Source organism: Nannobrachium achirus (assembly GCF_963921795.1).
Source record: "Nannobrachium achirus genome assembly, chromosome: 17".
NCBI classification, from domain to species: Eukaryota; Metazoa; Chordata; class Actinopteri; order Myctophiformes; family Myctophidae; genus Nannobrachium; species Nannobrachium achirus.
The window spans coordinates 47,684,214-47,709,059 of record NC_137824.1 but is presented as its reverse complement, the minus strand read 5'-3'; the positions used below and the strand labels follow the sequence as shown (position 1 = coordinate 47,709,059).

Genomic DNA, 24,846 nt, shown 5'->3' with positions numbered 1-24,846 from the left:
GCATGGCCAGACTAAACCAAATCTGCAGAGGGCTTCTTTTTTTCGTCTGGTTTCCAGGCCAGTGTTGACCTGTTCTCGTCCCGACTGAGCATAACTTAGGCCGTACTGGGATTGCTGGTAGAGTTGAGTTCCAGAGTGTGAAACTTGGTGCCAGATCCGTCTACTTTTTAAATTCTGCCCTAATGATTTTGTAAGAGGGCCTGTCAGACATGAAGGGAGATGGTTCTGGCCAAGAATGAGCCAGCGATCTGAATTCTCCACTGGAACTGAAGCAGAGGAGCTAGGCAGTCACCAAACCTCTCAGCAGCCACCACAAACTGCTTGAACTCACACACACACGCGCGCGCGCGCGCACACACACACACACACACACACACACACACACACACACACACACACACACACACACACACACACACACACACACACACTACTTGGATTATGTGCACATAATAGTTGGATTATATGAGCCTCACAAACGCTTACCAACAATTCCCAGCTTCACTGACTTGGACCCCAATCCCCCCACCCTCCCTCGGTCCTCCCTCCCTCCCTCCCTCCCTCGTCTCCCTCAGTGAAATTAAACAGACTGTCCTGACATTGGTCCCTTTGGCTACTGGCCATGTTTGGCCTATCCACATTGGAATCAGATTGTTTTTATCAAGTCTGAACAGGAATAAAGCTCATGGAAATCTATTTTTGCTAAATCAGATTTGAATTTGACTTGATTTGTCCTGTGTGGTTTGAAATGTGATTCAAATCTGGTTTCCAAAGATGTATCACAGTCTGGACACTCGGACACTGAAGCCTGATTTATCGAGAATCTACAAGCTGACGATGCGTTGCATCATGTTGTCAGTCTTAAAGATTTAGTCAGTCCTAAGAGCTGTATTTCAGAAACAAATTGTATTTTTGCCCTGGTCTGAACACCGCCTTTGTCTCCTGTCTCTACCAGGTGTAGATGCTCCAGTCGCATCAGGACCCAGCCTCCGTGTCAGAGAGGGGCGCGGTTGCTTCCATCTGGGCCACGCCACTCCTCTGAAACGCAGCTCGTAATCTCTCTCTGAGCTGCCCTTCCCTCGCGGGCTGCAAACAGCACCCCCTCCTCCCGGCGTGGAGAGCAAAGAGGAGGTGGACGTTAACACAAAGCGGAAGCCATCTTGCGTGGCGAAAGTGGAGGTTAAACCGTTGCTGTTGGCTCTGTCTGGCCTAAGACGGAGCCATTGTGGGAGTGTTTGTCTTCAGTCTGCTCCCTGGCCTTTCAACCCGTTCGACACCATGACGACTGCCGTTCAGCCCAGTGAGCTGGTGTTTGAGTTTGCCAGCAATGGAATGGACGAAATCAACCAGGTACATATCATCACAGTAAAGACACCATACGGTTAGAAGTTTTGAAATGTACACTTTGGTCACATTCATCGTGGATGACTGTACCTATGCAGTCATGCACCATAAATGGAGGAACCGTTTGATGGAAAGGACCTTTGGACCCCTATGACACCATCTGTCCTCCTAAAACAGACGTTTCTTTATGAGGTGTCGTTGATTAATGTAGAGCTCGCGTAGCATGAAAAACAAGTTTGTGTACACAACGAGGACACAGTTTTAGCTGTAGGTCAGAAGCCTTCAGTCTTTATGCTGATGACGTGATGGCGATGAAGACAGGAGTGGTGTGTGTGTGTGTGTGTGTGCGTGCGTGTGTGTGTGTGTGTGTGTGTGTGCGTGTGTGTTTGTGTGTTGGGGGGCCGTTGGTGGTGGGGGCAAAGAGAAGTGTGGGCTGTTGGCAAAGCAGACATGGAAAGAGTGAGAGACCTGGAGTTCGGGCTGTGTCATCGTGATTCGCGCGTGGGAGGGGAGGGCGGGGCTTGGCCACAGAGTTCAGTTATGGCACAAAGGTTACTGTTATGTGTGCCCGGCTAGCGCCTGTGCCAATATGTGTACCCTGGTCAGGTGTGTTGATATCTCACCCCCACATCCTCGTCCAAATCCTGTGGAAGACCAAACTTGCTAGTGGACTCACTGTGAATGTTTGTGTGCATGCGCCTGTGTTTATATGAACCTGTATCTCGTGTGTCTATCTAGACTAGAATGACGAGTCGTCACTGGATCCCTGAATGGCGCCAGTTCAGGCCTAACCTGACAGACCAGTTACTAAAGTTATATGGAGGTGACAGGCTAATTCCACCAAAAGGACTTGCATTGTTCCAGAACAACACGTTTGGTTCCTCCCTGCACTCACTCACCCACGCAAACGGGGTAGCGTTCTCTCATGTTCACCTTGCTTGCCATGGAAATACCCCAGCGATGACGAGAATGAAAAGCTAGCATGTACAGCAATGTTGCTCGTAATGCCAAAGACACTTTTATAATAACTTTTTGCCGATCAAAGTTGCCATTTTGTTTGCACTCTTTATAGCAGTTGCTATCATTTGATAGCAGATTTATTTTGGCAATATAAAGCTGTTTGAGCCAAGTAGAATCATATCCAACTTCTAATTATTAGCCTTGTGATATTGGATTTTAACATCAGTAGGAAACAAGTAATGACTGCAGGACATTGTGTAGATTTCTACTGTAGGTATAATTTAATCTTGGTCACCTGAAGAGAACATCTTTCCCTGAGTTTAGGAAGTAGACAAAATTTGTGCTTCCAGCTTCCGGCCTGGTGTCACTATTTTGGGCATACTGTTATAGGCCCATAATCCACCGTGATGCAACATGTAATGAGCTTGTAAATTGGCAATTCTTTTACTATTTGTCGTAGCCTACAATGAAGTATGGTATATTGGGCTTAAGTGCTGTGATTGACAACATATGAGTATTTAAAAATATATTAAATCCTGGTCAACAATATATTAAATGTGCCCGTGTCAGTGATACTATGTACACCCCACTTCCTCAAACTCTAATAGGAGGACATTGAAAGTGGGTTTGAACAGGTAAAGCAGAAGAGCAGTGAGTTGTGAGGGGAACTGCTTGTACTGATGCTGTTGCTTTCAAAGCTAGAATAGGGAACTAAGAAATGCAAATAGAGCCTGATCCTAATCTCTTCTGTTTCCCTATTAGAAACACAGTTTCAAGGCAACAAAGAGGAAGATGTAGCCATGCTTGTACTCGGTGGACGGATATCGAACAACGCTATACTAACAGGCTATCCAAGACCTTCAAAAAATATTAGAAAATATCTCTAAGCAACATTTTTCTCTTTATGATCACATTTCTTTATATAGTGTAAAGACACACAATAAAAAGAAAAGAAATACATTTGTAAAACAACAAAATTAAACATGACCTAATCGGAATCAGAATCAGAATCAGCTTTGTTGTCACATCACAGGTTTACAGTAAAAAAGTGGGTGAAATGTGTTTTCGTGCATAGTTCCCATTATATCTTTATTTCCATAGTAGACTGGGTTCTACATACTTTGCTGTGGTGCACTTCACCCCCAGAACAACTCCCCCCACCCACCACCAACCCCACCAAGCTTCGAAACCATGGAGGAGCCCCGTTCCAATTTACAATTACAATTTACAATTTAGGCATTTAGCAGACGCTTTTAATCCAAAGCGACTTACAACATCAATACATCAATATAATAAGCAAGATAATATGTCAGTACATCAACAACAATATAACAATGTATAGGAATATCAATCTAGACAATCAATAACATAGGTAGACCACGCACCTAATCAGTGTAAAAAAACAAAAAGAAAACTTTTCTAAAACCTAAAAATGCTATCTAGCTTCATGTATGGTCATTGAGAGCAGGGGAGTGTTACAGTAGTGTTATTGGTTTAGGTGGAGTCTGAAGAGGTGAGTCTTCAGTCCACGGCGGAAGCTAGGGAGTGAGTCTGTAGTTCTAAGTGCGACAGGGAGTTTATTCCACAGTTTGGGGGTCAGGAGGGCAAATTGTCTAGGACGAGTGGATTTTTGTCCTAGGGCTTTTAGCAAGGGTTCTGTCAGCATCCCTGTGTTGGCTGATCTGAGTGAACGGGTGGGGTTGTAGGGGTTGATCATGTTTTGGAGGTATGGAGGAGCCGTTCCTTTGGCTGCTTTGAAGGTCAGCATCAGTGTTTTGTATTCAGTGCGGACCGCAACCGGGAGCCAGTGGAGGGAACGGAGAAGGGTGGGGAGACGTGAGAATTTTGGCTGGTTGAAGCTGGTTGAAGTTCCCCTCTTACCCCACAACGGCGAATGATAAATCCAGTATCGAAGAAAGTGCTTAATGAACTCGATGACCCTCTGAAAACGTAACGCCTCGACTTGTATTTCTCTCTTTCGCAAGTACATGCTGACACATTGTGTGGCGGACATTTCAATTCTCAAAATGTCACTTAGTTTACATGACAATGGGGGCGAGTATTTTGCAGGTGTCCCCAGCGAAAACAAGAGTCTCGTTACATCAAAACAACAGCAGAGACAGACGGTTACTTAAGGATCCTTGTGCTCTGTCAGCAGACTCAGTGTGGGATTCTGTGCGTCTGCTTGCGGCTGGGAGGAGGGGGGGGGGGGGGGTGGAGCGCTGGCGTTGATGGACAGTTGACTGAACTCAGTAGTGGCAGTCTGAAATGTCTGCTGGGTACATACTGTACACACACACACACACACACACACACACACACACACACACACACACACACACACACACACACACACACACACACAGAGGCGTGCGCACAGACTCAAGGACAACAGGCATCTGTAAACGTGGGCTGGGAGACATGATGTGCTCTCACTGTCTGCCTGTCTGATACAGTGTCTGACTGCTCATATTAATGGGACGCATATGTCATGTCAATGACACGTTGATGGTTTCTGTAGCCAAAGCAAAATCCAGGGTGTTGATGAATCCCCAAAAGGCTGCAAGGTGCTGTTTTTGCTCAGCTCTTGCCTGACACCAAAGAAATAAAGTAGTTCATTTTGTTGCACAGAGATAATGTACACACCACAGGGCCTGTTAATTTCCTAGTTAAAGTGTAGAGGAATGCAAGGACTCCCGTTTCCACCCGTCTCCCCCGGATCCTCCCATGCCTGCAGCCCAAGGCCCAGACACCTGGAATACCATGGGGGGTTCAGACCAACAATGAGGACTTGTTGCAGAGACAGATAAGCCTCTATCCAAACGGATCCTCCTTCTAGAATTGCTATATATGTTTCCCCCACAGGAGTCCATTACACCATGTCCTTTATTCACCTGCTTGCTTGAATAAAGGTCAAATGAATGAATAGATTATGCCAAACAATGATACACACAATGCTACACACACACTAATAAATGCTTGAGATATTATATATTGCATATGTAATACACACACATACAGTATATAAACCAGTAAGACGCCTAAGGGCCCTAGAGGGCGAGGTCGCGCCATCTGTCTTGGCCATATATGGATTCTGTTAGTGTGGTTCTCCTAACAGGGCATCACCTGGGATACAATCCCCTTTATGCCCATATATGGAGATCCCTAACAGAATCTCTTTTATGCCCATATATGGAGATCCCGGCTCTGAGTATCTGACATCACTGTGATGTCACCTGTTTAAGCCCATATATGGAGATCCCTGCTCTGAGTATCTGACATCACTGTGATGTCACAGTGATGTGTCCGGGGGAACCACAGTCAGTGTCAGGCGTCACAAGCTGTGACGGTTCTGATAGTAAACTGCGACCTACGGTCGCAATAAGCACTGTCACTGGTTGTTGCTTTCCTATTCACTGTTTTGAATGTGAGCGCTTTGTGTTGCACATAATTAAACCTTTATTCTGCCATCAATGCTGGCTTTGTAGCATAGTTGTCCATCTGCACGACACATTAGAGTAGTTCACATTCAGTACTTGGTGTGTGGAATTTAGCAGGTTTTGGAATTAACTTTGCCTTTCTAGAAAACATACTTTAGTCTGACAAAGCTATTACATCTGCTGCTTAGTACTGGGCTGGCTCTGTTTAGTCTACTTCTCTACTAGTTGCTCACAGTTCAATAATACCATTTTGAGGTGTAGTCTGCTGCCATCTGCTGGCAGTCAGCTGACATTGAGCTGTTTTGTCCAGCATAGAGCCATTTAATTAAACCACTTTAAACCTGTCATAGTCATGGACATTTTTATTTTTATTTATTTTTATCTTTTAAATATTTTAAAAGTAGATCTATAAGCTTACAACATTGGGATGCCTTTTATTGAGCTTGAAGATTTGCTCATTTGTTAATTTTGCTGCCCATTGGGAACGATGCATGCTGGGAACGATGCCCCTCCTGCTTACAATCCCTGATGTAGCCGTTGACAGAGTGGATGTGGCACTGTCTGTCTGTCTGTGTCCCTTTTATACCCATAATATGGAGTTACGTGTCAGACAGGCATTGCCAAATACGTAGTGAAGACCACTCTATGACATCAGTACTATGATGTCATATTGATGACATCAGAGTGGGGATTTTCAGATTCATCGTTTTTGAGGGAACATCCGAGTGATCCGATCATCTTCCCACTTGCATGCAGCGAGTTTGAAGTCGATCAGTTGGGCGGTTATCGAGATACGCTGGGGACACGCAGAGATTTGCGTAATTCATAGAAGGATACGTTATTAAACACTGCATAAAACTGTTTTATCAAGATCTTTAGAAAGCACAGATATATCTGGATCTATGTGCATGTGGTCCCTTAGAATGCTGGTGCACCAGCTGGTTACCTCCACACAAGAGACCAAATCTTTGTTATAAGAGCCTTTACATATATCATTATTACAGCCTGTCATAATGTTGACAGCTATACTGTGTATAATGATATAAAAAAATCATATACACAGTATAGATGTCAACATTATGATAGGCTGTAATAATGATATATGTAAATAGTTGTCCACTTTTAATGTCATTCCATTTCCTCTATTTTACTTTAGCTTGTGTAAACAATTACACTAGTGCAAAGCTGTTCCAAAGTGCTACTGGAACCAGGAAAATAACACCCTGAGTCACAGGGCCATATTGCGGAAAAGAAAAAGTAGCTTTTCCTCTCACGGCCGTGTGACTCACTCATTTAGAGAAAGGCTTTGCGTTTTTCCTCTTGACACCAAATCAGCTACTCTTGACATTGCCTTGTGTTGAAGGCGTTGTCAGATAACAGTTGGTTCCTCAATCGTTCTCATGTGGCTCCCAAATGGTTTGGCCCCGACTCTGGTAATTTCCTCTGTTACTTCACTCCTTCCGGCAATAGGCAGTGCCCTACTGGAAATGAAGGAGTGGGCTTCTAAAAGCGGAGCGCTTTAACTGAAATTCACGACTGCTCCATTAACAATTCATTTGGGTTGGAATAACCTCAGAGCATAGCATTAACTTCTCAGGAGAAGTTGGGCAATATCAGACAGCTGGTTCCTGTCTTTTCAAGGCGCTGCAGGTCCCTGTGGACCTGCGCAACTATCCTCAAATGATCTCTTTGACAGAGTTAAGAGTGTTGTAGCATTGTGTTATATCCAAGACCTTTAATGGAGGCTTTCATGCAATGTTAATTGTTTTTTCATGGTATTGTAGAGTTTACAATTTTTGGAGCACTCATGTCTATGCATGAACACATATTCGCGCACTTGTTATCTTTCTCTCTTTCTCTGTCTCTCTCTCAACCCTTTGGCCCCCAAATCATTTCACTAACTCACTACTACTACTACTATTACTACTACTACTACTACTACTACCCTACTACTACTACTACTACTACTACTACTACTACTACTACTACTAATAATAATAATAATAATAATGATAATAACTAACTGTGTGTCTTCTGTGTGCTTCCTCCCGTGTGTAGCTGGATGACCCATCGGTGTTCCCAGCAGTGATTGTGGAGCAGGTGCCGGCAGCAGACCTGATGCAGGTCTACTCTGGCCTGGAGTCTGATGAGGTGAACGGCATCCTGGTGGACACCACCCTCCACGTGGTGGAGGAGCCCATCCTGGGCGGAGGTGTGGACCTCTCAGGTAAGCAACGGAAGGACATGGGAGGAATTGAGATGATTTGCTTTGTAGTTTGAAAGAGGAATAGTGCATCGTTTGATAAATGTAACAATTCATTCGTTTTTGTTCTATTTTTCAGAGAAAGCTAGTATGAACAAAACAAAGGTTCTAATCTGAGATGAAGGATTATAGCCTGAAGCGGTTTCAGTGATAGGGACTTAACACCCATTTTATACTTACAAAAATTGTGAAAATAGCTGGTAGATCGGAGAAAGGATGTGTGTGAGCTTGTAGATCAGCTATTTTCGGCAAAGATATTTAGTGTACAGCTAAAAATTAGGCGGACTCCGGTTAACTATACTTATAATAACACAGGAATAGTCTGACATCCTCTTACCCTAAAAAAAATCATAAGTGTGTCCACTGACACGCTTTATTTATTTATCTAAGATATATGGCTATTTATAAATATTACATCACAGTTTAGAAGTCGATAATGTCATAAGTCAATGTTTAAACGTGTGTTGAAGATATGTCACTTTTAATGAGCGTCCCTCATTCAAAAAAGTGTAAATGAGGTTTGCTAGGATTGGGATAAAGCAGTAAGATCACGTCCTGATCGTTGTTTGTATTTTATTGGTCAACAGAAACAACTGTCACAGGAGATGGCATGGAGAACAACGAGGCAACAACTGCACTTCTTAACATGGAGTCTCCAAATAACATTTTGGACGAGAAGCGCATGAGTATGTTTGTTCTATTCCAGGCCTGGAATTCCGTCATTTTAGGGGCAAGGCCTTTTGTGTTGTCCATTTTCTGAGGGCACAAAGGCCGAATGCCAGGGCAGGAAGGCCATCAAATAAAACAGGATTTTAGTCCGAAAAGCAGAGAACAACCGGGTGCTCAAGGGAGATATAATCGTAGTAAAAATATATGTGGTGCTTCTAGGATGAGTGGGATTAAAATATTGTAGAAAAAATAAGTTGAGATCCGAGCACTCGAGGAGATTAAAATACAACAACGTTTATTTATCTAAAAACCAACATATTCTATTCTAGTTCTGCATTGTAAATGTTGTCAAACATTATGTTCATAGGTTTGGTTACGTCTGTAGCCTAAGTGTAGGGCTGTCACAATTATTACATAATCGTCTAATCGCAATTATGTGACATAATTGCGATTATTTGACATAATCGTCATAATCGTTTCCATGATAAATAAAAGTCAAAAATAGTGGAAATAGCCGATCTACAAGCTCACAACGTGTCGCATATTTCTACTATCAATGCTCTTTTTTAAGTATAAAGTTGTCAAATATGTCAGTAATTTCTTTGTATATTTAGGTTATGTGTCATATCTACCATGTGCAACTGGCCTAAAAGCCAAACAGCAATGTAATTGTCAACGACAAGAACAATTAAATCGTTAATCGCAATTATTTGAGTGTCAATTAATCGTCATGTAAAATGTCATAATCGTGACAGCCCTACCTAAGTGTCTTGTTTCATGTTTAGTTCACCCCTATACCAATCTCCTGGAGTCAGACTTGACTTACATTCCATTGAGGCCTGACCAGATGTCCAATGGTGGCCTTGACATATCAATGGATGAAGACACCTCATCCATGGATGAGGTTCCACAAAAGTGCTTCTCCAAACCACAGAGAAAAACCAAAGGTAATACATTTGCAGTTGAGGTTATTAGCACTTTTGTTATTTTTGTTTTGACTTTGTTTTTCAATTTCAGTTAGTATTAATAGTTTTTTTTTAAGTGGGTTTCCTAGTTTAGCATTTATTTTGTGAAGATGCTTAGTTTTTGTTTAGTTTTCATTAGTTTTAGTGTTATAGTTTTAGTATTTTATTGTATTTGGGGGAATTTCAGGGGCAAGATTCAAAAATATTTTGTAAAAAAACAACAACATACCATAAAACTAAATTGGAAGATAGGTTTCATATCCACCCGAAATATCTTTGTATAGCATTGCTTTTTTATTCAGTTAAAGCAGCACCATGTAACTTTCCTCTTCTACCCCGGGTTTCCTGTGCAAGTGCTGACATTTTTACCATTGAGCTAATAGAGCTGACCTGCTTGCTCAGGGGATAAATTACATCTTGACCATCAGGTCAAAATTCATGTCAGATCCTGAGTCTAGGTGAGACATGACCTTTGACACAATCTAAATGTCTCAATAGAAGAGCAGGGAGACAAAATACAAACCAATTGTATATATATTGTATTAAAATACTCTACCATACAGCTTGGACAAAATTAAATTTTATTCATTAAAAATTTCATAGTGAGACTTTAACAACAATGTTTATTCCACATTTATTTTTGTTTGTTAACCATATCCACCTTGGTTACAACATCTTTTTTAAATAATTCTAGTGTTCAGCAGCTGACAGTGATGTAGGTAATTGGTCACCGTAGTATCCTAACGTGCGCTTCTCCTCCGTTTCCATCCTTATAGTGCGCAAGCCGCGGGCGGTGCGTCCCTGCTCCCCGATCACCACCCCCAGCCTGCCACTCAGGAAGAAGAGCAAGGAGGGTAAAGGTAAGCCTCACTAACTAGTGCGCTTCACTGTAACAACAGGCCAATTCAAAGCAAGGTCTCGCCTCATTCATTCTGCGTACCCTTTTGTGTTTCCTCTCGCGGAGCTTGCAAACATCAGTCCTCCCACCTCCTGCGGTCGGGCGGGGGGTTGATGCGAGGTGAACTAATTGATGAGGTGCTCTCAAAGTGCTGCGTTTCACAGGGAAATAGAAGTGATTGTGGGCTGGAGGGCGCATTGATGCACTGCTGATAGCTGCTAGTTTCACTAGATGTGCACCCATTACACTATACAGAGCTGGATGCTGAGAGAGAAGGGGTGGGGGGGGTTCAACTGCACACATATACATCACCCTGTCATGATGGCAGGGACTCAAGTGACTGCTGGAAGGGTTGCTGTTTTTAACCACTTCTGGCCAGAGCGTCTCACAAACAAGAGTAATCTACTGCCAAGCCCTGTATAATTAATTCCCTGCCTAGACAAGCGCACGCACACACACAGCATGCACGCACGCAAGCAGGCACACACGCACACATGCACACACACAAAAGCATACAAAAGCAGAATTGATTTATTCAAGTTAAGGGAATAAAAGTAGTATGTGCAGTAATTGCATGATTTGCATCACTGCCATTTAGCAATTGTTAAATTACAAAAATCCTGAAATTCTAAATTCTAATTGCTAATTTTTAAATGATAGATATTTGTGGCACTGCTTCAAAACCCTAAGACTGAAGACCTGATAGGCTAGCACATTGAAAACACGAGTTCATTTCTCCCCTCTTTTTCCCTATATTGCAGGTAGCACCATCTACCTGTGGGAATTCCTCCTGGCTTTGCTGCAGGATAAAAACACCTGTCCCAAATACATCAAGTGGACACAGCGGGAGAAAGGCATCTTCAAACTGGTGGACTCCAAAGCCGTGTCCAAGCTGTGGGGCAAACACAAGAACAAGCCTGACATGAACTATGAGACCATGGGCAGAGCTCTCAGGTTAGAGGGACATATATTATTAGTAATAGTAATATAATATTACCAACAAGCCTCTATATCTACACAAAAGGGCAAGTCAAAACATATGTGCAAAATAGCCTCTATAACACGTGTTACCACTCAATTATCTTTTTATTATTATTAATATTTTTGTATTTACTACTGCCAAATAAAGTGTTTAACCACTTAAATCACTTTAAAACTAGAAGAAGTGCTCTTCCGAGCACAGGTCTCCACCAGCCACGCGTCCCGGTGGTGGTATAATAGGCCAATGTAAAAAGGGTGGCATGTGTTCTTCACCAATTTTAGGCCTTTCATGGCGCCTCCATGAGGCTGATTTGAACATTTTGTAGTGTAATTTCTTCCTTGGCCCTTTGAGAATGTGCGTGCACAATTTCATTACAATTGCACGCTGTGTTTGATTTGAGGCATTTTGTTTGAAACGGATCAATCCTGCAAAGTTTGGAGGCCAATCTAAGCCAATCAGGATGGAATATTTAATACAGGACAGATCCGTCTTGATCATATGACTGTAGAGATACTGTGTACTGATTTGTGTTCATTTTGGGTAAAGTCTGAAGGAGTAATATCCAAAAATGTGTCTTACATAAGTCGGCATCCAGGTGGCGCTATAAAAGGCTGATGTGAAAAATGCAAGGAAAGGGTTTTTCCTTGGCCTATAGGGAGTGCGCTTACAAAGTTTGAAACTGATCGGTGGAGTTATAGGTAAAACCACAAATTGGCCTGTTATAGCACCACCATGAGGCTGATTTCAAAAATTTGAAGTGGCATTTCTTCCTCATCCTAGTGGGATCGTGTGTGCACGATTTCATGTTAATTGCACTCTGCGTTTGAGATTTAAGGCATTTTGTCCAAAATGGACCAATCTTACAAACTTTGAAAGCCAATCTTAGCCAATCAGGATGGAATATGGACAATCAGAGAGATCCATGTAGATCACATGACTGTAGAGATACTGTCTGCCGATTTGCGTGATTTTTGGACAAAATCTGTAGGAGTACTGGCCAAAAGGTAGTTTTGCACAAATTGGCCTCCTGGTGGCGCTAGAACAGGCCCATGTGAAAAATGTGGGTCAGAGGTTCTGAATTGGCATCCAGGGAGTGCGCTTACAAAGTTTGAAACTGATCGGTGGCGTTATAGGTAAAACCACGAATCGGCCTGTTATAGCACCACCATGAGGCTGATTTTAAAAATTTGAAGTGTCATTTCTTCCTCAGCCTAGTGGGAACCTGTGTGCGCGATTTCATGTAAATTGCACTCTGCATTTGTGATTTGAGGCATTTTGTCCAAAATGGACCAATCTTACAAACTTTGAAAGGCAATATCAGCCAATCAGGATGGAATATGGACAATCAGACAGATCCGTGTCGATCACATGACTGTAGAGATGCTGTCTACCGATTTGCGTGATTCTTGGACAAAATCTGTAGGAGTAGTGTACAGAAATGTGTTTTGCAAACATGGGCCTCATGGTGGCGCTAGAACAGGGCCATTTGAAAAATGTGGGGCAGAGGTTCTGAATTGGCATCCAGGGAGTGTGTGTGCTCATTTTGGCAGCGTCCGGGCCAACGGCGCCGGAGATTAGCTGGTAACAAACTCGGAGGACGGACGCACGCACGGACACACGGACAGACGCACGCACGGACGCACGCACGGACAGGGGCGAAAACATACTCTCCCCCTGCCTTCGGCTGGTGGAGACAAAGATCTAAATATATATAAATATTGAATCAAGCAATTTAAAATCTTTCTGGTGTGCACACAAAAACTCGAGTAGACAATAAAATGACCCCAGAAGCGTTTTAAAGTGAAAACCCCTTGAAGCCATCACAAATGTTCAAAAGTAGCAAAAGTGATACCGGATCGACAGGCTGAGCTGTGTTATTTTCACTGTTTTTGAAAATTTGTGAAAAATAACATCAATATAAATAAAAGAAATAAAATGGCATGCCCAATAGGGACTCTAAGTTGAAAATGGAAAGAATATTTTTTGGGGGGTTTAGAAAAAGAGGAATGTAGCAAATCAGTGTGGATTCCAGGCTAACAGCAGTGTGCCTCGCCATACCGTGTGGGAACCACTGGTCAAGACGCTTAATCACATGAACCCTAGCGTCCCTCTTCTGGGGATGCTATAATAGGCCAACATTTGGTCAAAATAGCAGATCTTGTAGTTTGGCTATTTTCTGTAACAAGAAATGGTGTAGCGGGAAATAGGGAAGGGACCAAGTACAGACCCTGGGGCACGCCAGTCAATGAAGTATATAGGGTTTAAAGCTCCAATGAGTGAAAGACTCCATTCCAGAAGCAAGATAGTAATTGTCACGCACATTAGCTTCGATTCAGCGCCGGACCCCCGCAGACATCATTTCCATGGCTGTGTTCATAACCATATACTGTAATGAGTATTGAACACTGCAGGGGCCCATTACCATTTCATGATGATAACTTATGCACTGCATTAAACGGCGCCGCTATCCACTCTGCTCTAGATACTACTACCAGAGAGGCATCCTGGCCAAGGTGGAGGGACAGCGGCTTGTTTACCAGTTCAAGGAGATGCCATCCGACCTGGTGGTGATCGAGGACGACGAGGGCTCCGATGCCCACCACGGCGGATACGGGAGCCACAGGTCCAGCGGCCACGGGCGGTCGGGTGTCCGCGGGGGGTCCAGGGGGAGCGGCAGGGCCCACGGACAGCACCACGCGTCGGTCAAGCACATAAAGAAAGAGCCGAGCGACGACGATCTTTACCTGGAAACCAACGGGGCCGAGCAGTTGATTCAGACGCTCCACGTGTTGCAGTCAAACCAGGCGACGGCCACGTCAGCGGGGATGAGGTGAGAGATGTGCACGAGGGCCATGTCGAGGAACTTTTAACCGCTTTCAACTTGGTGTCCCTATTTTGATCATTGTTTTTTGAATAGCAAAGTGTTATCAGGTCAAGTATAGCATATTTACCACATACACAGTTATCACAATAGCATATCATAAAACACTGTACAAATAATGAATCAAAGTTAATTTCCTTACACACTAGGTGCATTTCTTTCTGAAAAATAGTCTTAGCTTTTGTTAATGTTTGTTTAATGAGTACATCTACACAGAACACAATATTACGCGGCGATATAAAGCGATGCAGTTCGTATTTGGAACAAGGTCCATTTTTCCACCACGAATAAAGGCGTCAACCTGTATGAATCAGGCATCAACTATGTGAATCGTTTTGATGCTATTTACCCGCCGGCAAGTATTGTTTATTTGTCACGCCCTTGGTGTGTGAAGCCCTTTACGCCGAGGATTGTGTTGTGTACACATGCAAGCACGTCCTTGAAAGTCACAAGTCAACATATGAGAGCCTCATTCTTCTTCTCAGGAGCCTTTCTGTCAACCTATTATTAAAACAGCTTCTTTCTGTCAAGAAATAATATAATCATCAGTGCCCTGCAAAAACCTTGTTTTTACTGTTTTTATAAATATGAGTAAATAAGAAATGTTCCACTTTGATTATGTCTACATTTAGGAAAGAAAGACATGCTTCCCAATAAATATCTTAGCCTCCCTTTCTGTCTCTTTCTGTCTCATCCACCTGTGTCTGCACACGTGTCTCTTGTCTTCCAGACATAAGAAAAGAAAGGATTTATTCATTGCAAAACTCAATGCCAGTCATTTTTGAAAAGCAGTATTCAAGTTGATTCAAGTTATTGTTTGGACTGTTTCTATTTTAGATTAGTTACAAATATGTATTCCATGAACACTAGTGATCATTTTCAGTGCAGTGCAGATTGTAGCCAGATTGTTGCAACGAATTAACTAGTAACTTGATTTATAGGCCTTTATTCAAGAACTATTCCAAGTCTTACGCATCAGATGTTCAGACAGGAGGAGTATGTGGAGGTTGTTGATAAGTAAGAACAGATTTTCAACTGTGCGGTTCTCTAAACAGACCTCTTTTATCTCTTTAAAGGAACACCAACGGCTCTGCCTCTATTCCCATGGTCCTAACATCCAGCAGCTCTCTCCAGTCTATGCCCCTCACCAGTGCACTGACTAACGGGGACACGATCCACTCCTCCCCCCCTCGGGTCATCCTCCACACTGTTCCCTCCACCACAGCAGAGGTCAAAGACCTGCTGACCCTCCACACGCCTCTTGCCACAGGGGCCGGCAACCTCCAGGATGGCTTCCGCCAGCAGCTGCTGCTCACCAGCTTGGCCTCCTCCGCTTCTCCATGCACCTCCCCCACACGTGTCATGAGCTCCGCTGCCTCCGGCCTCAGTGCTCTCCCTCGTCTGGTCACCTTTAACGCGGCCTGTGGGCAGACCATGGTGGCGCAGCAGCCCGGTACTGTAATTGCCACCGTGCTCAAGTCCAGCGACCTTCACGGGCTGCAGGTCAAAGAGGAGCTGGACGCTCCCAACTATTTCCAGTCGCTAGTCCACGGCGATCCCTCGCTTGCGGCAGTGGCCTTCGACAGGGAGGATCTGGAAATCGGAGAGATAGGGCTGAATTACAGGACTGTGATCATTGAAACTGGTCAAGGCAACGGGCTAGACGATGGAGGGGAACTTAATGGACACTTTTCTCAGAGCAGCAGCCCGAGTGAGGGCCTGACCCCGGTGGAGGAGCTAGAAGTGCGAGGGGAGATGTCCTTGCAGCCTGAGCAGGTGATCAAGGGCCTTCAGGAGCTGCCGGTCTCCCTCCAACTCCCTGCGAACTTTATCCAGATAAAGACAGAGCCCATGGAGGCCTAGGACCGCAGCCAGGACCCTTCCAAACACAGTGTGAAATGAAAATAACTATGGAATCAAGTTTGGTCCCAGACTTAAGGTTTCCTTTCCCTACCGTGATAATCTGATCTTTGAATTAGAGATTTTGCTATGTATTGATCTTAAACGTTGGTCAAATTGGCCTCAGGATTTACTGTTTACTCAGACTTTGTGACCATGTGCCTAATTTTGAACGTCAAGGGATTGTTTTGTCGTAAAGATGTCATTGATCAGAACTGGGATTACCTACTGTAGATAGAGAAAGGGGTTTACACACACACACACGCACACGCGCACGCACACACACACACACACACACACACACACACACACACACACACACACACACACACACACACACACACACACATGCACACTCCATACAAACATTCCTGTCTAGGAGAACAGCCATCAATTAAACCAGGGATCACCCTGAAATACCAAATGTGCCAGTTAGAATAGTCATTTTCTTGCCCTTACATCTCAATAGACTTGTGTCAATGCTTAACCACCTTAAGCCTTATTTTATACGTCGTCATACGATGGTATCGTGTGGCGAAGACAGAACAATCTACAATGCGACGCGTGAGCATGTAAAGTAGATTGGCTATTTTCACCACTTTTGAAATTGTTTGACAATTTTTAATCTACTGTATAATTAATGACATGCTCAAAACAGGGACGCCAGGTTGAAAGTGGTTAAAGAGAAGAGACTTACGCTCCAAATAGGAGAATGCAGCAGACCAAAAACACGGGACCGGATGCCAACTGATACAATGAAATCAGACTTGTTGAGACAGAGTATGTTTGATTGTGTGTGTGTGTGTGTGTGCGTGCGTGCGTGCGTGCGCGCGCGTGCGTGTGTGCGTGCGTGTGTGCGTGTGCGTGCGTGTTGGGGGGTGGTCTTTTGTTTTGTTATCCACATACAGGTAGTATTTTCTAGTTCCCAGGGATGAGGACTGGAATGTCACGGTGTCCAATCAGCTTAAAACACCACCGAGTTTGAAAAGTGCCTTAACAGGAAGTTCAGACTGTTCAAGACTTTGGAAATGTTATGTGAAAAGGATAAAATGGACTGCCTAGATTTTCACTTTTATTAGTGAATATAGTTTATTTTTTCTTGTCGATATGGTGGTATGCATCCGCTCTCCATTACGCCTGGCCTTAAAACACTGTGTTACTATGGAAATGGGCATTTACCGTTCACCAAGGACAGTCCAATATCAGACGTGTTTGTATATACAGTAGCTACAGTCCTGAGGCAGAGACAGATGGGGAGGGAGGGAGAAAGAGAGAATGCAGAGAATAAGAGATTCTATCAGCCTCGGCTACAGGGGATGCATGCATCTCCAAGGTATACATTCTGTTTATATAAGACAGAATATATATATACATATATATATATATATATATGAATATATATGTATGTATATATATATATATATGTATACATATTCTAAGCAATTAAGATTAAGGCCACAGTGAATTTATTTATTTTGTGAATTTCAAAATTCTGTATAAAAAAAAGGCACATTTGTTTATCTATTTACATGTGTAAACACGAGGGAATATTACAAAAAACATTGAACTAATTACCAGGATTATTTGGTTTAGTTTCTCTTCTTTTTTTTTTTAAGACCAAACCAATATTTTCCATTTGTAAAGCATTCTGTATAATCATCACAGCTCTGGTATTTTCACGGTTTTGGACTCAAGCGGGTTTGCAATGCCGCGTTATTATCGCGTTGATGTCTTTGTAGATATATTTTGTTGTGCGTCTGATTTATACATGTATGTGCTTTGGTTCTGCTCCTCAGTGGACATACCTCTTTGCCTTTGACAACAGTATGGCAGCAGGGGCTACGCAGGCAAAAATGTATATTGTGTGCACATGCCTAAAATAATCTTACAGGTATCTTAATTTGCGTCTATTTGATATTGTTGCTATAATGGGACAGAAACCTTGCATCTCCATATTTAATCCTTTCATGTTCACTTTGTCATTATGAAAATATGTGTAGTATTGGTAGAAGACTGGTCTTTCATCACGAAGGTGATGTTAATTGGTGCAAAAATGTCACAAACATTGTAGTGCTCTACGTCATCTTATATTTACAACTGGCTTAAAGCCGCATCCCACTTCAAGCACGGACATGAAGCCTCCACAAAACGGACATGCTTGAAGCCTATACTCACACAGGCACTGAGAGAGAGAGAGAGAGAGAGAGAGAGAGAGAGAGGGAGAGGGAAGGGGAGAGGAGCAGGCAGTGTATCGAATTACATTTACAACAGAGAGGGAGGGCTGTGTGTCACACACACACACACACACACACACACACACACACACACCGGAAGTGCGTCCGGCGGTCAAATATGTCCGACCGGAAACGTGCGCTGCACCACAATAGTTCCGCCACAATAGTTCCGCCACAATAGTCCCCCCCCCCCCCCCCCCCCCCCCCCCAAAACATTTTTTATTTTATTTTATTTTTTTTATTTTTTAAATTTTAATAAAAAAAAAAAAAAAAAAAAGTTTTTTAGTAAAGAAGCGGGCGTGGACTCTAGATGTGAGAGGCCCGAAGGGCCGCGAACCTCTAGTGTGTTACGTAACACGTAATGTCACAAACGCAACATGCCCATATTTGGAGACCACTTGCAACTGGCTGACACATGGTCAAATTAGTCTGTCTGTGGGCTTTATAAATATTTAACCAATGATAAGTATTAAAAGCTTGGCCATAAGCTCTGCGGGACGGACATACAGACGGACATACACAAAGCCAGATGTAGGAGCGGTTAGCACTGCTCAAAAAGAGCTTGTGACCAAATAAAAACCACACGTACAACATTGGATCTGTTTAGGCCGTCTTGTAATCAGAAGATCACCAACTTACCCCCTGTAACTCATCATAACCAGCTGAGTAGCCATCAGCTGGATGAAACAAAAAATGTATCTTCCCCACGGGATTAATAAGGTCTACAAAATAATCTATACATTAGATAAATGTTTTTTTTTCCATTTCCTGAAAAGTATTGCAGTTTTGGACATGCAAGGTTTCCGTCTGACAGTGACGATATCATATCTCTCCACTTCCTTTGGTTATTTAGCTAAACGTCTTGGCAGTGCTGCTTTTTGGCGTTGCACTTGCCATTCTGGTGCTCTCTTCTTTATTCTGGTGCTCTCTTCTTGTGCAGCCTGTGGCCAGTAGTAGTATACGCTTTCTATGATCTGTCCTGGCCTGTTAGGCTCAACGTCTAATTGGTCCAGAAGGCCTGCAGGAGCTGAATTTCTATTGATCATGAGAGCTATCGTGTCTAAACTGGTTGTATTTTAACTTGGAAGGTAGCTGCAGAGTGAAAACAGTTAAGACACACTGACCCTGCCCTGCTCCAGCACCTGAGGACAGAACAGGAGTTAAATGTCCATGTCACCCATTCGAGAGAATTGCCAAACGCTCCTGAACTTGAACGCAGCATCTTATGTTGAAAGAATTGTCCTCTCTGCGTAGAAACCAAGCTATTTTCGATATTTTCACCAAAAGGCCCTTTTAGAAATGTCAGCCCCTGCCACTTTAACATTCTCTGCACGTCCCTGGTCTGCACTGACAATCAGAATGTATGTATACCGTACATACTAGACAATGTTGACAATCAATTGTTATGCTGAGTTTTGTTACCATGTTTTGTTGAACTCTCTCCCCTGACAGTCCTTGAGCTGTGTCCTTCCTTACTGTACATGCTTTACAGAGGCGTATTTTGTAAATCTGTAGATACAGTATATATTCTGTCTGCCATTCCTTAAAGCACTGTTGTGGGTTATTGAGAGGTATGTCCGCTGTTTATTTCTGCTCATTACGTTTTGTGTCCATTGTCTTGGGTTCTCTCCATGGCTTCCCCTATGCTGAAAATAGAATAGATTTTTAAGGAAAGTCAATGTAAGAATTAAAAGCAAATTATTTCTTCATTGAAATCCAACATTTCTTTTTTATATATATTGAAAGAGAGCTTACATGGAATGGTTACCAACAAAAAAACATGATAAATCTCATAAGACCATATTTTTCCAATTAAACTGCATTCACTTGTTTTCCTTGTTAGCATGAATACTAAAGTGAACAAGGGTCTTTGAAGTCATCACAATAGAATGGCAGATGAGACACAGACTGTTCCTAACCATATACAGTAGAAATGTGTATCACATCATAAAGTATGTTAACATCAAGGAGCCCAGCTGCTAATTGAACAATAATCACTTTTTTATCACAGTCAGATTAGTTTACAGTTGCTATAGAATACTGGAAATTGCCGGCTTCCAAACTGTTACGGAATCAATTAATCTTTATTGCAAAGAGTAGTAACATATGTTAACAAGTAACAAGCGTACTAGCCTGCAGCCTCTATCAAAATAGGCAGTGATGCAATGAATGAAGAGTGCCAGGGTGAGGTGGAGGCAGAAGAGGTCAGTTTTCAGATTGTGACAGAAAGTTCTGACTGCAAGAAGAGGATCATTCCACAGCTTGGTGGCCAGGAGGGAGAAGAGTCTTTGGATGCTAAAGAGCACTGGGCTGGCCAGGGTGTCATAGGGAAGGGAGGGACAGACGTCCTGTCTTAGCTGATCTAAAAGTATGCAGGAAGGGGTGTAAGGAAGGACCATGCCCTTGATTGTCTTGGAAGTCATCACCAGTCTTTTAAAGTGCTCCATACAAATTTGAAAAAGAAAAACATTAAAAAAGGGCATTTAAAGTCTACTACTAGTTCAAATAAAACAAGATTGGAGAGCAATATTACAGAGCAGAAGAAATTATTTGACCTGATTTGATCTGAAAGTATTGTGTGCCAGTGAGTCACCGTTGTTAAAATGTTTTAAAAATATATATTTTCTTTCTCCAAAGATTTGAAAATGGCAGATAGCCTACATAGCCTATTAGGGTTCATCAATGCAATCTATTATTATTTTTTAAATCTAGTAGCAATATACTGATACTTGTGTTGTGTAGCAATCAAATGACCCAGTGATGCAGAAGATATGGCTGCTTTGACTGACTTTTACTTTTACCTGCATCTACTTGTGATCAAAGCACAATATAAATAACTGTTACGACAGGGAGGAGACAGACAATCAGCTGTCAGAATACAGAATTTGTTGCTGAGCAATGCTGACAGTGATCGCCTACACTCACTGGAACGCGCTTTGTTGCCATCGTATCTTCCTGGTACTGATGTATAGCATGGTTCATATGACAGTCGTCTGTCATGACAGTCAGGGTTTCAGGGTGTCACACCCTTGTCTCTGAGTGCAGGGGTGTCGCACCAAATTCCCCAGGCCTTGGGTACTTTAACTATTGAAAAATAGCAGATATACAAGCTCACAGCGCGGCACCGAGCTGTTTCTATGTCAGTGGTGCTCAAACATTTTCATGTAAAGGACCCCCAAAATGATATGTATTTGGCCACGGACCGCCATCTCAAAATATTTACTTCCAGGGACCCCCCAGAAGCAAAATTTGAGTTACCAACGTTCGCTTAAAAAATACATATATACAAAGATTTGCACACATTTTCAGGACTTTTCAGGAATTTAGCAGATCTACAAGCTCACTGTGAGCTTGTATATCTGCTATTTTTCAATAACCAGTAAGACTCCCTAATCGGGAGAGAAGCGACCGTAGGTCACTTATCTCCACAAATAGGGCAAAAATGTGTTTTTCCAAAATCTTCCTGATCCATGTTGATGACATGAGTGTGTAGACATACTGTGTAGTGATTTTCGTGATTTTAGGGCAAAATCTGTAGGAGCAGTGTCCAAAAATGTGTTTTTAAAAATCGGCCTGAAGGTGGCGCTATATGGGACAGATTCATGTTGATGGGATGAGTGTAGACATACAAGTATACAATAATTAAGGCCCCTCCACCTTGGGCCCTAGTACTCAGTCCCACTCCCCAATAAGATAGGCTATTAAAACAAACACCAGTTGTGTATGCAAATACACAATACAAAATATTCAAAAACAAATTCAAATGTAAAATTAATCAAGCTTCATAATGATTAGGCCTGCTATCATAAGAATCAAATGCATTTTAACCATGGTTTTAAGTCAATATAATTACAAAACACTAAATAGTGACAACAACTCCTAAGCACCTCAATAGACAAGGTTCAACAAATGTATTTTAACTAAATATAATTACAAAACACGGTCAGTAGAAAAAGTTCAATAACAGTGGGTGTTCACTGTTTAGTTCAGCCTACTCCATGGCCCCTCCCACTCCCACTAGACACTAGACAGACCAAATAATCAGGGTGATATACAAATCATTTATGTTCAAATAACTGGCACAAAAATACATGATGTACTCCTTATAACGGTATGACATAGTCATTACATTTTAAGGCTAGTTGCTACTCCAGTGAGTGTCTGTCCCTCTTTGGTCTTTGACACATTCAAACCGAGTTGGTTTGGACCAATTTCACCCCACTCAGTGGTTGGCTACATGGTGCGTTTCCTGGCAAACCTGACCTGAAAGTTTCTGAACCTCGAGTCTCTTGGCTAGAATTAAATCATTGAAGTAAGTGGTTTGCTTGTCATTTTGTCACTTTCCATACACCACCCTGCACTATTGATGAGCATTTTTGGTGCAGCACAATCATTTGGCATTGTCCATTTTCATGATGGTTGGATACCGCGGTGAAGTTGGATTCAGGTTGGATATTCACCCAGATGGATATTCGACATTTTTAGGGACCGTCCACAAATTACAGATTGCATTTTAAAAAAAATGCAATATCTCCTAGAAAAAAGTGTGGTCACATTGTCACAAAGGGTTCGCATTAATGAAGCACTGCTTGCATTATTAATGGAGTTATGCTATAACATCATAATGTGACAAAAAATATAAAGCAAAAGAAAGGCGCCACAGTCACACTGCACATTTGGGCTTTAGAGCAGAGGTTTAGCACAAATAAATTAGCAGCAGATGCATTTAATCCCCGTTGCAACCATTTTTAATAACCACCAACGATGTGGTCGAACAACTATTAGTGCCAACCCTCAACCAACAACACACACAGTATGTGGTCAAGTAATTTGTGGTATGTGCTGTCTACAATCAATGTAACTAAAACATTGCTAAAATGTAACGTCTGTGAACAAGTAAACAACAAACTTCTATATGTAAACAGTGACCTCTAGTGGCATATAACTTTACTACGGTTAGGGTAGGCCTAACCCTATTATGTATGTTGTAGGCCTGCTATCCCGATAGTAATCATTGCTTCAGTAACAGGGGTCTGCCAATCTTTGAAACTTTATTTTTCTTTCTTTTTTTTAAGATTTGTTTTTAGGCTTTTTATGCCTTTATTTGATAGGACACAGTAGACTGACAGGAAATGGGGAGATAGATGGGGAATGACATGTGGCAAAGGTCGTCCGGATCGGGAATCGAACCAGCGACGCCAGCAGGCATCATAGCCTAGTATGTGGTATGCATTGAATGTAATGCACATTGCAAGTGCATGACATTGATTACATGATAAAGGCGCTATATACCAGACATGCACCATTTACCGTTTATTGAGAACGAGCACATCTTGTCACTATGTCCTTCCTTCTGTAACATCTGTAATGCCAATGTAAATGCCATGAGACATCACCTCATCAAAGTTCAAACCCTGGATATAATCCCTTTTATGCCCATAAAAGGGGACATGGACTGAGAGACAGATACTGACACACGGTTGGTTCCTACAGACAGGGATCTCCATATATATGGGCATAAAAGGTATTCTATGTATGATCCACTTAACGAGTAACCGAGGAAGCATGTCTGGAGTCACAGCACACGGTTGGTTCTACAGACTCCAACCTTTGCACACGGATAGCTCAGATTTTTGCCTATGTTCTTAGCTGCTTCCCCTGCCGTTACTGTACTTTCACAATGTACAGCTGTATGACATATTTTTTTTGTAGAACCGCCGATCCAACCAATATGCCCATATCTCTGATTATAATTACATCTAACGATGCTTCTTCTCCATTCACGTTTGGTGAATGTAGCCTTGGCCAGGAAAATTTGATGTCTTCAGGTGGTTACCATCGATCATAAGGTGTTTCGACCCACAAACCACAACACCCTCCTGATGGCCGGGTCGGCAGTGGTGGCCAAATCACTGCCCATCTCCTCCTCCTGACCAAGGCTAAACTCCCCTCTCCTGCTCTATTAGTTTTTTCCCAACAAGAGGCTTCTCTGGGGAGGTATTGGGTGGGTCCCTCCTGAGGTCTTGAGGTGACACAGGTGCATCTCCATATACATGGATCTCCATATATGGCTATCAGGGATCTCCATATATAGGTAACTGGTCCAATATATATTAATAATGAATTCCGTCCGGTGCGAATTACGTCCTGTGCGACCTCGCCCTCTGCGCAACCTCGCTTTTCGCCCGTCTTACTGGCATATATACTATTATATATATGAACAGACAGACAGACAGACAGACAGACAGACAGACAGACAGAGCAAGCCTATTTGGAGTACTGCCCTGGAGTTGGTTGATGTTGGATATTCT

The 24,846-nt window shown here is 42.6% G+C and overlaps 1 protein-coding gene across 3 annotated transcripts in view; it reads left to right on the top strand.

Moving 5' to 3' along the window:
- Window positions 1-18,505, top strand: part of elf1 (E74-like ETS transcription factor 1) — a 58,899-nt gene extending 40,394 nt beyond the window's left edge. For 2 of the 3 annotated variants that reach the window (XM_080746137.1, XM_080746138.1), the window contains 8 exons: window positions 956-1,350; window positions 7,803-7,971; window positions 8,595-8,693; window positions 9,462-9,623; window positions 10,418-10,501; window positions 11,301-11,493; window positions 14,004-14,351; window positions 15,479-18,505. In XM_080746137.1, the coding sequence (XP_080602263.1) occupies window positions 1,279-1,350; window positions 7,803-7,971; window positions 8,595-8,693; window positions 9,462-9,623; window positions 10,418-10,501; window positions 11,301-11,493; window positions 14,004-14,351; window positions 15,479-16,265 (1,914 nt within the window). In that variant the 5' untranslated portion in view covers window positions 956-1,278 and the 3' untranslated portion in view covers window positions 16,266-18,505. The remainder of the gene's footprint in view (window positions 1-955; window positions 1,351-7,802; window positions 7,972-8,594; window positions 8,694-9,461; window positions 9,624-10,417; window positions 10,502-11,300; window positions 11,494-14,003; window positions 14,352-15,478) is intronic. The other variant, XM_080746139.1, reaches the window with a different exon arrangement.
- Window positions 18,506-24,846: the final 6,341 nt, after the last annotated feature.